Source organism: Lycium ferocissimum, unplaced genomic scaffold, assembly GCF_029784015.1.
Source record: "Lycium ferocissimum isolate CSIRO_LF1 unplaced genomic scaffold, AGI_CSIRO_Lferr_CH_V1 ctg7477, whole genome shotgun sequence".
NCBI lineage: Eukaryota > Viridiplantae > Streptophyta > Magnoliopsida > Solanales > Solanaceae > Lycium > Lycium ferocissimum.
Window position 1 is genome coordinate 1 of NW_026726798.1, and position 14,361 is coordinate 14,361.

Consider the following 14,361-nt stretch of genomic DNA (forward strand, 5'->3'; position numbering starts at 1 on the left):
ATGGTCATGACGGTTTACGTTCATATAATAAGCTATGGGAAACTCCGGGACCAAGCAAATCGAAGAAAATAAGTTTGTCGAAAATATGAAAAAAAGTTGATAGAATTTTGGGTCAAGTGTGGAGGGGTATATCTCCTAGTATATTAAGAGTTTTAAGGTGTTTCAAAAGCCTAAAATGAAGTTCATCGAGTCTAGTTTCCAACGCAACAAACCGCTCGTCGATACGATATCGGAGTAGAGAATTATGGGCGTTACAAGTTCAGCTGAAGAGTAGAAACGCGTGCTACGAATCGCACAAGATCAGACTGCTACGGCGAAAGAATCGCTACAAATCTTAATAAAGGTCGCTGAGAACCACACTTATAATTGTTCTTGTTTCATCTTAAGGTGGTGTTGAACTTGATCTTGGAAAGGGTTAATAAAGTGAAGTCATTCTACTATAAGGTATGTTCTTGCTATTATTTACATGATTAAGATGATATAAAGGTTTAGCAATTCGTAGAATGGAAAGAATCTGTTACACCTCTCGTTTTCGTAGTGGTCGAACTTATGATTTCCTCGTTGGGTATGCCTTAGGAATCTAGACCCGAGCCCGAGTTTTGGAGATAGAAAGTGTCCTACCCCGTGTGCAATGGTACCAGCAGGAATTCCTGGTGATTTTCCGGGATAGAAGTTGAATGAATCGAATCGATGCGGTCTGAGCCGAATTAGAAAAGCCTGCAGACATACCAAGATCGACGGGTCGTCGAACCTGTCGACGGGCCGTCGTTGTACGAAGTCGACAGTGTTTCGCAGCCCTACATTCTGCAGGCGTAGGTTGACGGACCGTCGAAACGTCGATGGGTCGTCGACCCGCTCGTCGAACCGGACCACTGAAGCATTTAATTCTCCGAGTATAAATACGTGGTCCATGACTTTATGTCTTATTTTCTGTCATTCCTAGATCAAAAATCCCTAATATTTTGCTCTCCCAATATTTATGGCATAGTAGTGAAGATTTGACAAGATCCGGACCCCGTAAACCCAAGCTTGTGAAAAAAAAGGTTATTTCTAGGATTTCTCCAAGAATGGGAGGCTTAGGGAGTTGAAGTTAAAGTGATTCTTAGGATTCTTGACCCCTCAAGGTATGTAAATGATTCCTACCCTTGTATTTGAGTTTGCTATCAAGAGCTTTAGTGATTTTAGGTAAAGAAAGGGTTTTTGTGGAAGTGATAGATTGATGAAGGGTAAGGTAGTGGCATAAGACTATTTTAAAGAAATGATTAGGGATGGATTTACGTATATTTGGATATATATAGGTATTTATCATTGTAAGCTTTTAAAAGAGATGGTCGTCTATGATTCGTTAAGCTTTATACGTGCTTGGGGATGATTAGTAAGCAAAGCAAGTAGCCTAATTAAGGCTTATGTTATCTTAATTGTAGATTTACAAGTTCAAGAAGTAGAAGTTGGGCGATTTGATATACGTCAAGGTATGTTAACGTTATTCCTTCTTTTTTGGGCATGATCCTATGATATGAACCAATAAACGAGTAAGAGAGTTTCCATATTACTCTATTCTTATAAGTACTAAGAGAAATACAGTTTTGATGTTCCCGTACCCCGGCTATGGTATTTCCCCATATTCAAACCTTGTGATTTCTTGTCCTAGTAGTATGAGTCCAGTAAGGCCCATGAGAGGCAAACTGTCATTTTATTGTTTTAAGAATCCTGTCGTTCAGTTCTACTTGCACTATGCATTCACTTTCAGTTCTCAGGGGTACAGTGAAGGGCACACTTGACAGGGGGTGAGGGTGTGACCTGTGATATTACGTTGTACATGTGAAAGGCACGCTTGACAGGGGGTGAAGGTGTGGCCTATGAGTGGTCCATGAGTGGCCTATGATATTGAGATATATATATATATATACATATATATATATATATATATATGTGTGTATATATATATATATGTGTGTGTGTATATATGTATATATATATATATATATATATATGTGTGTGTGTGTGTGTGTGTGTGTGTATATATATATATATATATATATATATATATATATATATATATATATATATATATGTGTGTGTGTGTATATATATATATATGTGTGTGTGTGTATATATATATATGTGTGTGTGTATATATATATATATATGTGTGTGTGTGTGTATATATATATGTGTGTGTGTGTATATATATATATATGTGTGTGTGTGTGTGTATATATATATATATATATATATATATATATATATTCATGAGAAAGGCACGCTTGACAGGGGTGAAGGTGTGGCCTGTGATGTAACAATGAGGTGTGTACCTACTAGATATACATATATATATACATATCCATGTGTTCCGACATACAGATTCAGTCAGATGCAGACAGATACTAGTTCATACAGATTCATGCAGATAGTTATTTCAGCTTTTGAGTTCAGATCTTATCCGTGATTTCTAAATGTATATACATGTTGTCGTATTCCTTATATATTCAGTACATTATACGTACTGACTCCCCGTTGCTCGGGGGGCTGCGTTCATGCCCGCAGATACAAGTAGACGATGTGGAGGTGGTCCAGCTTAGTAGGACCCTTATCCAGCAGCGATTAGTGCACTCCATTTGATCCGGAGTTGCAGTCTATTTTGGTAGGCCATTCTTTTGAGATGTATATAGATGGGTACGACGGGGCCCTGTCCCGTCCTTTCTACAGCTTCCATTCCAGTAGAGGTCTGTAGACAGTTGTATGTATTAGTCGGACGATGTAGCCTTGTCGGCTCTATTCTTTTGTGTACAATATATATAGTAGCCTAGCTGGCATGCACAGTTTTTTCGCATGTTGTGTATATATATGCAGATTGTACAGAGTTCGGATATTTCCTCTTTATGAGATTAGTTTGTGCCATTTATGGGCTATTGATGTTCAGCATGTTTCAGATAAGTGTTTAGGGGAGTTTGGTTGCTAGAGGTCAGACCCCTTGTCACGGCTCATCGGTTTGGGTTGTGACAGAAGTGGTATCAGAGCAGTTCCGTCCTAGGGTTGTCTACAGACCGTGTCTAGTAGAGTCTTATTTATGGGCGTGTTGTACACCACACTTTTAAACAGGAGGCTACAAGACATTTAGGATTATGTCATTCTTTCTCTCCTAGATTGTGCGATAGAGCCATGTGTTAGGCGTTCGCTTTCTGATGAATTTTTATGATTTTAGCAATGCCTCCCAAGAAAGCTACAGCTTCCCAGAAAGGCAAGAAAGCCACGGGGAGAGGCCACTAGCCGTACTCGGCAGCCACTTGTGGCTCGAGGATGAGATTCGAGAGTGAGAGCCCATCCGACACATCGCATACACCGTCTCCAGCACCCGTCCCAGTTCCTCGCCCCAGATGCACCAGGCCAGGATATGAGGGATGCTGTACAGTTATTGACCAGATTAGTAGCCGCTCAGGCTCAGCGGCAGGGAGCTGGTAGTTCGAGGGTTAAGACTTTCCTTGAGTTAGATCCTCCAGAATTTTCAGTGATAAAGCAGAATATGGATCCCCAGGATTTCATTGATGGTATGCAGAGGACTTTGAGGGTTATGCATGCAAGTGAGGTTGAGTCGGTGGAGTTAGCTTCATATAGGCTTCGTGATATTGCAGTACAGTGGTATCAGACTTGGGAGTTATCTAGAGGGGAGAATGCTCCTCCAGCTGTTTGGTGAGAGTTCGCAGATGCTTTTATCCACCATTATTTGCCTCCTGAGGTCAGGCGAGCCCGAGCAGACAAATTTCTACGTATTGAGCAGGGCAGCATGAGTGTCCAAGAGTATTGTGTGGTATTTTGATTCTATGGCTAGATATGCCCGCCCATGGTGGCTGAGATGGAGGATAGAGTTCACCGTTTTGCGGCTGGTTTAGGGCCACATTTGGTAGATGCTTGTACGACTGCTGCATTACAGCCAGGCATGGATATCTCCCGTATACAGGTATATGCACAGAATCTGGAAGATCGCAAGCGTCAGAGGGGGGCAGAGCGTGACCGTGATCGAGGCCATGGTAAGAGGGCTAGATCTTTCGACATTGGAAGTGAGTCCAGGGGAGGACAGAGGCAGCAGCATTCCCAGTATTCATATCATTCGGTAGGGAGTGTACTTTCGCGATTTTCAGGCCCGAGGTTTAATCGATCTTCTTATTCCGGAGCGGCCTAGAGTTCTAGAGCATCAGGCTCCCAGTACAGACCAGAGTCAGGACAGATGAGGCCACCCTTACCACGGTGTGCCCAGTGGTAGGTTACATATCGGGCAGTGCCGATTGGGATCAAATGCCTGTTATTCTTGTGGCCGACCAGGTCATATGATGAGGAATTATCCGTTAGGAGGTGGCATGGGCACTGTTCAACCTACAGGGTCTGTAGCTGGTTCTTCTTCTTCTGCAGTGCGCCCTTTGGGGCAAGCCTTTCAGTCACCGACAGGACGAGGTAGGAGGAGGAGTGGAGCGTCCAGCTCGAGTGGTCCTCAGCACCGCGTATATGCATTAGCTGGTAGGCAGGATCGTGAGTCTTCTCCTGATTTTATCACAGGTATATTATCAGTTTCCTCCTATGATGTGTATGCATTGATCGATCCAGGATCTACTTTATCATATGCTACACCATTTTTTGCTGGCAAGTTTGGGATAGAGCCCGAGTTGATCAAACCATTTGAGGTGTCTATGCCAGTTGGCGATCCGGTCATAGCTAGGCAAGTATATCGGGGTTGTGTCGTTATAGTTTGTGACCGCCACACTGTAGCGGATTTGATTGAGCTAGATATGATTGATTTTGACGTTATTATGGGAATGGATTGGTTGGCTTCCTGTTATGCTAATGTTGATTGCAGAACAAAGATAGTTCGATTTCAGTTTCCCGGCGAGCCAGTCCTAGAGTGGAAGGGTAATGCTGCTTCGCCGAGGGGCAGGTTTATTTCCTACCTTAAGGCGGAGAAGATGATCAGAAAAGGGTATATTTTTCACCTAGTTCGAGTTCAAGATGTGCAAGCAGAGTCGCTGACTTTTCAGTCTGTCCCTGTGGTTAATGAGTTTCCAGAGGTGTTTTCAGATGAGCTTCTAGGCATTCCCTCAGAGAGGGAGATCGATTTTGCTATTGACTTATTGCCAGGCACTCAGCCAATATCTATTCCTCCTTATAGGATGGCACCTGCGGATTTGAAGGAATTGAAGGAGCAGTTGAAAGATTTGCTTGAGAAGGGCTTTATTAGGCCTAGTACATCACCGTGTGGAGCCCCAGTGTTATTTGTAAGAAAGAAGAATGGCTCTTTGCGAATGTGTATTGATTATAGGCAATTGAAAAGAGTGACTGTAAAGAATAAGTATCCGCTCCCGAGGATTGATGATTTATTTGATCATTTGCAAGGCGCCAAGTATTTCTCGAAGATGGACTTGAGGTCAGGATACCACCAGGTTAGGGTGAAGGAGGAAGACATCCCGAAGATGGCATTCCGAACTAGATATGGTCACTATGAGTTCCGTGTTATGTCGTTCGGGCTAACTAATGCCCCAGCCATATTCATGGATTTGATGAATCGTGTATTCAGGCCCTTTCTAGATTTGTTCGTGATTGTGTTCATAGACGATATTCTGGTTTATTCGCCGTCGAGGCCGATCATACAGAACATCTACGGATAATGCTTGGAATTCTTCTAGGTAAAGAGTGGTATGCCAAGTTTTCTAAGTGTGAGTTCTAGTGGAACTCTGTGGCTTTTCTGGGTCACATTATTTCAGAAGAAGGTGTTAGAGTGGATGCCAGAAGATTGAGGCTGTGAAGAATTGGCCAAGGCCTACGGCACCGATGGAGATACGTAGTTCCTTGGGCTTGGCAGGTTACTATAGGAGGTTTGTAGAAGGATTTTCCTCTCTTTTAGCCCCAATAACCAAGTTGACTCAGAAATTAGTTAAGTTCCAATGGACAGACGCTTGTGACCAGAGCTTTCAGACGTTGAAGGATAAGCTAACTTCAGCACCAGTTTTGACTCTTCTAAACGGAGCAGATGGCTATGTGGTATATTGCGATGCTTCGTGTGTGTTGGATTGGGTTGTGTATTGATGCAACACGGTAAGGTTGTCGCCTATGCTTCTAGGCAGTTGAAGAAGCACGAGAAGAATTATCCAACCCACGATCTTGAGTTAGCAGCAGTGATTCATGCCTTGAAGATATGGAGGCACTACTTGTACGGTGTCCATGTTGATATCTATACTGATCATAAAAGCCTCCAGTACATGTTTACATAGAAGGATTTGAACTTGCGTCAAAGGCGATGGTTGGAGAGGTTAAAAGATTATAATGTGAACATTCTATATCATCCCGGGAAGGCTAATGTGGTAGCCGATTCATCGATTGGCTAGCCTTGGAGTTCAATTGCTAGACTCAGGTAATGCAGGAGTTACTGTTCAAGACACAGTGGTATCATCCTTGGTAGTTGATATAAAGGAGCATCAGTACGAGGATCTTGTTCTAGTTCATTACCGAGATACAACACCTCAGAAAGAAAAGACACCCTTTGTGATCACAGGTGATGGGGTACTTAGATATCGAGGTAGATTGTGTGTCCCTAGTGTTGCAGGACTCCGTCAGCAGATTATGGGAGAGGCACATTACTCCCGCTATTCTATTCATCCAGGCTCAACAAAGATGTACCATGATCTCAAGGAAGTTTATTGGTGGGATGGTATGAAAAGAGATATAGCAGAATTTGTCGCTCAGTATCCAAATTGTCAGCAAGTCAAAATAGAGCACCAGAAGCCTAGAGGTCTATTGCAAGCTATGGAGATTCCGACATAGAAGTGGGAGGTAATTAATATGGACTTCATTACAGGGTTACCCGTACTCAGCGGAAGTGTGATTCGATATGGGTCATAGTTGATAGGCTCACAAAGTCACCATTTTTCTCTTTTCCGTCAGATTACTTATGCAGCCGAGGATTATGCGAGGCTTTATCTTAGGGAGATTGTACGACTCCATGGTGTTCCTTCCGCCATCATTTCAGATAGGGGGGCACAGTTCACAGCCAGATTCTGGAAGTCTTTCCAGCAGGGATTGGGGACTCAAATGAGTCTTAGCACCGCATTCCACCCGCAGACAGATGGACAAGCAGAGCGTACTATACATACCCTTGAGGATATTCTTAGAGCTTGTGTGCTTGAATTTCAGGGCAATTGGGAGGATCATTTGCCTCTTATCGAGTTCGCATATAACAACAGTTACCATTCCAGTATTCAAATGGCTCCTTATGAAGCCTTATATGGGCGGAGGTGTAGATTGCCCATAGGGTGGTTTGAAATTAGGGAAAATCAGTTGCTAGGCCCAGACCTAATTCAGCAAGCAGTTGATAAGGTGAAGGTAATTAGAGAGAGGTTGCTAACACCCCAGAGCCGACAGAAATCTTATGCGGATAATCGGCAACATGAGCTAGAGTTCAAAATGGGCGACTGGGTGTTCCTAAAAGTTTCGCCTATGAAGGGAGTGATGAGGTTTGGTAAGAAGGGTAAGCTAAGCCGTCGATATATTGGGCCATATAAGATCATTCGTATAGTGGGTACAGTGGCATATGAGCTGGAATTGCCTTCGGAGTTAGAATCGATGCATCCAGTAATTCATATATCAATGCTTCGTAAGTGTATCGAGATCGTTCAAGAGTTGTACCAGTGAATGATATCCAGGTGACAGAGCAGTTATCGTACGAAGAGGTTCCGGGGGCTATATTAGACAGGCAGGTCCGTCGGTTGCGAACCAAAGATGTAGCCTCTGTTAAAGTCTTGTGGAAGAATAATAATGTTGCAGAAATGACTTGGGAAGCGGAAGAAGCGATGAAGGTTAAGTACCTGCAATTGTTCCCAGCAGTACAGGAGGTGCAGTCAGAGGCATCACTTTTCTCAGGTATTATTTCAATTCAGTTATCGTGATTGGTCGTGTGGGGCCATAGTATTATATGTTATAGTATGTGTCCCTGTGAGGCATTATTTTGGGTTGTTGTGTACAGGACGGATTGATATAAGTACAGGGGAGACTATGCCGAAATTTTTATAACCCAGGATTGTTCGAACATTCGAGGACGAATGTTCCTAAGGGGGAAAGAATGTTACACCCCTCATCTTCGTAGTGGTAGAACTTATGATTACCTAGTTGGGTATGCCTTGGGAATCGAGACCCGAGCCCAAGTTTTGGAGATAGAAAGTGTCCTACCCCATGTGCAATAGTACCAGTAGGAATTCCTGGTGATTTTCAGGGATAGAAGTTGAACGAATCGAATCGACGCTGTCTGAACTGAATTAAAAAGTCTGCAGACACCAGTCAAGATCGACAAGTCATCGAACCTGTCGACGGGCCATCGTTGTGCGACGTCGATAGGGTTCCGCAGCCCTGCATTCTACAGGCGCAAGTCGACGAGTACGTCGACGGACCGTCGACCCGCTCATCGAACCGGACCACTAAAGTTATTCTTGGGATTCTTGACCCCTCAAGTATGTAAATGATTCCTACCCTTGTATTTGAGTTTGCTATCAAGAGCTTTAGTGATTTTAGGTAAAGAAAGGGTATTTGTGGAAGTGATAGATTGATGAAGGGTAGGGTAGTGGCATGAGACTATTTTAAAGAAATGATTAGGGATGGATTTACGTATATTTGGATATATATAGGCGCTATCATTGTAAGCTTATAAAGGAGATGGTCGTCTATGATTCGTTAAGCTTTATACGTGCTTGGGGATGATTAGTAAGCAATGCAAGTAGCCTAATTAAGGTTTATGTTATCTTAATTGTAGATTTACAAGTTCAAGAAGTAGAAGTTGGGCGATTTGATATACGTCAAGGTATATTAAGGTTATTCCTTCTTCTTTTTTGGCATGATCTTATGATATGAACCGATAAATGAGTACGAGAGTTTCCATATTACTCTATTCTTATAAGTACTAAGAGAAATACAGTTTTGATGTTCCCGTATCCCGGCTATGGTATTTCCCCATATTCGGACCTTGTGATTTCTTGTCCAGAAGTATGAGTCCAAGAAGGCCCATGAGAGGCAACCGTCATTTTATTATTTTAAGAATCCATCGTTCGTTCTACTTGCTACTTGCACTATGCATTCACTTTCAATTCTCAGGGGTATAGTGAAGGGCACACTTGACAGGGGGTGAGGGTGTGACCTGTGATATTACGTTGTACATGTGAAAGGCACATTGACAGGGGCTGAAGGTGTGGCCTATGAGTGGTCCATGAGTGGCTTATGATGTTGGGATATATATATATATATATATATATACACATGAGAAAGGCACGCTTGACAGGGGGTGAGGGTGTGGCCTGTGATGTAACAATGAGGTGTGTGCCTACTAGTATACATATATATATGCATGTCCATGTGTTCCGACATACAGATTCAGTCAGATGCAGACAGATACTAGTTCATACAGATTCATGCAAATAGTTATTTCAGCTTATGAGTTCAGATCTTATCCATGATTTCTGTATGTATATACATGTTGTCGTATTCCTTACATATTCAGTACATTATCCGTACTGACTCCCCGTTTCTGGGGGAGATGCGTTCATGCCCGCAGGCACAGGTAGACAGGGAGGTGGTCCAGCTTAGTAGGACCCTTATCCATCAGCGATCAGTGCACTCCATTCGATCGGGAGTTGCAGTCTATTTTGGTAGGCCATTCTTTTGAGATGTATATAGATTGGTACGACGGAGCCTTGTCCCATCCTTTCTATAGCTTCCATTCCAGTAGAGGTCTATAGACAGTTGTATGTATTAGTCGGATGATGTAGCCTTGTCGGCTTTATTCTTTTGTGTACAGTATATATGGTAGCCTAGCTGGCTTGCACTGTTCTTTCGCATGTTGTGTATATATATGCAGATTGTACAGAGTTCGGATGTTTCCTCTTTATGAGATTAGTTTGTGCCATTTATAGGCTATTGATGTTCAACATGTTTCAGATTAGTGTTTAGGGGTGTTTGGTCGCTAGAGGTCAGACCCCTTGTCACGGCTCGTCGGTTTGGGTCGTGACAGAATCATAGGAGAAAAATCATAAAGAGTTGAATTAAAGTTGATGGCCATGAGGTGAGTTTGAAAGAGAATTTTGGATTAATTTGAGACTAATTGAATATAATTCTTTGATTATGGTATTATGGATGTTGTTATGGTTGGTTTGAATGTTGGAGAAACATTGTGTGGGATGCTTTATGGAATATATTGGTATTGATATGGTTGTTGATGTTGTTGGTATTGTTTGGGAGTTGTTTTGGCATTTGGAGGAGGTAAGGAATATAGGGGAGATGCTGCCGAAATTTTGGCAGATTCTAGAAAGATTTATTTGAAGGACTAAGACAAGCGTGTAAAGGTGTGTCTAACAATAGTATAAATTTTCTTGAATATAGATTTACGAGCCTGGGAGGATAAGCGTTGAGTAGTTAAAGTTAAGGCGACCAAAAAGGTATGTTAAAGCTAAACCCTTTCTTTCTAAAGGCATGATTCTTTTGTTATAACCTTTGTGCCATATCCATAATATCCTTGCTTCCAAAATGCTAGAAGTCTATGAATCTCATGATCCTTATGATATTATTGAGCTTATTCATGATCTTGAGACTATTCTTTGTAATTGATCTCATGTCATAATACTTGTTCTTTCGAGGTGAGATGTAGCGATGACAATTCTATTTCTAATGCTATCTAAGTTCGTGATTCTCGAGACTCCCATGACATCGTCGACTACACCTTACGATGGTTGATCCTTCAAGGAAGGATATAGTGATAATGATAATGCTAATTATGATGTTGATTTCATTTATGTATTTTTATGTATATGTATGTATGTATGCATTGCACTCCCACTGATCAGTTGGGGATAACATCGAGTCCCGCAAGGGCCTAGTACGGATAACATCGAGTCCCGCAAGGGCCGAGTAAGGATAAAATCGAGTCCCGCAAGGGCCGAGTACGGATATGACAGATGTATGTATAGTAAGTGAATGTGAATGCATATGTATGTATGTTGTGTATGGATGTGTATGAAATGTTTTTCCTGTAGACAAGTAGTTTACATGATAGAGATCTTGAGAAGAGTATGAGGTATAATTACTTACTTTATCTTATGTTATCTTCATTCTGATATCATACTACTATTCATGCCTTACATACTCAGTACATTGCTCGTACTGACGTCCCTTCTTGTGGACGCTGCGTTCATGCCCGCAGGTGTAGATAAACGAGACGATGATCTTTCATCTTAGGCTGCCTTCAGGTACTGGTCTTGAGTGGTGGCTCCACTTCTTCCTGGAGCATTGCCGAGTCTGAGTCTATATATATATATATATGAATTGGTTAAGGGTACGTCGGGGGCCCTGTCCCGACTTGTATACCTCAGTCAGTCATTGTCATAGAGGCTTTGCAGACAGTTCCTACATACAGCTTAGTCATAGTGTGACAGTAGTAATGTCGGCATCATGGGTCTATTGTACATTTACTTATGTATGATATTATGTTTATATTTAGCCTCTTGATCTTATTGTTTCCATTTGAGACACGAAGGATGTAAGTTATAAGTTTGTTCGCTCGATTCCTGTAAGGTGCCGGGTGCCAATCACGCCTTACCTAGGGTGGGGTGTGACATTTATGGATTGGGTTGCACGTTTCGTAACACCAATATTTATATTTTATATGTATATATATATATATATATATATATATATATATATGTATATATATATATATATATATATATAGGTGCTTGTCTCATATGATTTTAAGATGTACAAGTTATCCCTCCCATTCCATGTTACCTTTCATATCCATATGTGTTGTTATTTGTGCATTACATACTCAATACATTATTCGTACTGACCCTCTTTTATCGGGGGCTGCGTTTCAACCCCGCAGGTACCGATACTCAGTTTGGTGATCCACCAGCCTAGGACTTCTGCTCAACTGCTTGAAGAGCTCCACTGTTCTAGAGCTTGAGTCCTTTTGGTACAGATCCTTTTGACATAGACTTATGCATATTCAGGGGTACGGCGGGGCCCTGACCCGTCATATTCCACTAATATATTCTTAGAGGTCTGAAGACATGTGTGGGTTATGTATATATGGTTTGGTCAGCTATACAGATGTAGTTCGTTCTGGATATTCCCGTGTATAGTGGCAGCCTTGTCGGCTTGCATAATTTGTTATGTTTGGTTAACTGTGACTCCTTAGGAGACAGGTTTATTCTGATATATGGCATTATGAGTCTACAGCATGCTTTACTGATTTCCACATTGGCAGTCTGATTATATATAACAGGTTCGTATACGAGTATCCAACTCGGGCACTAGTCATGGCCCATCAGTTTGGGTCGTGACAGGTTCGTAGTCAGTCGTCATGGTATTGAATTAGATCCCACCAAGATCAAAGCAATCCAAGAACTACCACCGCCAAGAACAAAGAAAGAGGTCATGAGTTTCTTAGGAAGGTTGAATTACATCGGATGCTTCATCGCCCAGTCCACGTGATCATAGAGCCAATCCTCAAACTCTTCAAGAAAGATGCTCCAACTAAATGGACAGAGGACTGTCAGAAAGCCTTTGACATGATTAAAAGATACCTGTCGAATCCACCTGTTTTGGTCGCGCCAAGGCCGGGAAGTCCTTTGGTGTTATACATGTCAGTATCAGAAAATGCTTTTGGATGCATGTTGGCACAAAATGACGAAACAGGCAAGAAAGAGAGAGCCATCTATTACATCAGTAAGAAGTTCACACCCTGCGAATCCAGATATTCCTTGGTGGAAAAGACGTGTTGCGCTCTAACCTGGGTATCTCAGAAGTTGAGACATTATATGGCTGCATACACGACCCATTTGATCTCAAGAATGGATCCACTAAGGTACATCTTTCGCCAGCCTATGCCCATAGGGAAGTTGGCCAAATGGCAAATGCTGTTAAGTGAGTTCGACATTCAATACGTCGCGCAGAAAGTAGCTAAAGGGCAAGCACTGGCAGGAAGCCCAGTAGATGACAATCCCATACCTTTGTGGACTTACTTCCCGGATGAAGAAGTAATGATAATGGAAGGCGAAGAAATTGAAGATGAGTCGGGATGGAAAGTATACTTTGATGGAGCGATCAACTTTAAAGAATCAGGAATCAGAGCTGTCTTGGTTTCAGACTTGAGCCAATATTATCTAGTGGCGGCCAAGTTGAGCTTCGGTTTCACCAACAACATAGCTGAGTACGAAGCATGTATCATGGGTCTACATTTAGCCCTCGATATGGATGTGAAAGATCTTCAGGTAATCGGCGACTCAAAGTTGTTGATTCATCAAGTTCGAGGAGAGTGGGCCAGTAAAAATGAGAAGATCACACCGTATGTAGGACTTGTGCAAAGATTGGAAGATCGGTTCCAAGAAATCAAGTTCAAACATATTCCAAGACCCCAAAATGAGTTTGCTAATGCATTAACAACAATAGTATCCATGATTTAGCATCCCGACAGTAGATACATTGATCCTGTCAAAATTGAAATCAGAGATCAACCAGCCCACTGTGCTTTTGTAGAGGCAGAGATTGATGGAAAACCTTAGTACACTGACATCAAAGTGTACTTAGAAAAAGGAGAATATCCCAAAGGAATCACCATCAATCAGAAAAAAACTATCAGGAAGTTGGCGAATGGTTTCTTCCTCAACAAGAATGTCTTGTACAAAAGAACTCTAGATTTGGGATTTCTTAGATGTGCTGACTCTGTCAAAGCTACAAAATTGATTGAAGAAGTGCATGCTGGAACCTGCGGACCTCACATGAATGGGTTTGTGCTAGCGAAGAAAATCTTAAGAATAGATTATTACTGGATGACTATGGAGAATGATTGTGGCAAATTCGTCCAAAAATGTCACAAGTCTCAAATTCATGGAGATTCGATAAAGGTTCCTCCAATAGAACTAAATGCTATGACGTCGCCTTGGCCATTCGCAACTTAGGGCATGGATGTCGTAGGGCCAATTGAGCCAGCTGCGTCAAAAAAACACCGCTTCATTTTGGTCTCCATAGATTACTTCACCAAGTGGGTGGAAACAGCATCTTATTCATCAGTAACAAAGAAAGTAGTCACAGATTTTGTGCGCAACAACATCATATGTTGATTTGGCATCCCAGAATCAATCATAACAGACAATGGGGCTAATATGAATAGCCACTTGATGAAAGACAAGTGTGCGCAATTTCGAATCAGTCACCAGAATTCAATCGCATACCGACCGCAAATGAATGGGGCTATAGAAGCCACCAACAAAAACATCAAGAAAATCCTCCGAAAGATGATTGATAACTATAAAGACTGGCATGAACAATTGCCTTATGCAT

The 14,361-nt window shown here is 42.0% G+C and overlaps 1 protein-coding gene across 1 annotated transcript; it reads left to right on the forward strand.

Moving 5' to 3' along the window:
• The first annotated feature begins 12,488 nt into the window (after window positions 1–12,488).
• Window positions 12,489–13,583, forward strand: LOC132045645 (uncharacterized). Its single transcript, XM_059436225.1, has 2 exons — window positions 12,489–13,292; window positions 13,485–13,583. Exons 1-2 carry the CDS (start codon window positions 12,489–12,491, stop codon window positions 13,581–13,583), a joined length of 903 nt encoding a protein of 300 aa, XP_059292208.1.
• The last annotated feature ends 778 nt before the right edge of the window (window positions 13,584–14,361 follow it).

Excerpts from the sequence above, each read along its gene's own strand:
- LOC132045645 (XM_059436225.1), top strand. The coding sequence starts at position 12,489 with ATGCTTCATCGCCCAGTCCACGTGATCATAGAGCCAATCCTCAAACTC. Across the intron at positions 13,293-13,484 it reads TGGATGTGAAAGATCTTCAG|CATCCCGACAGTAGATACAT; the intron begins GTAATCGGCGAC and ends TCCATGATTTAG.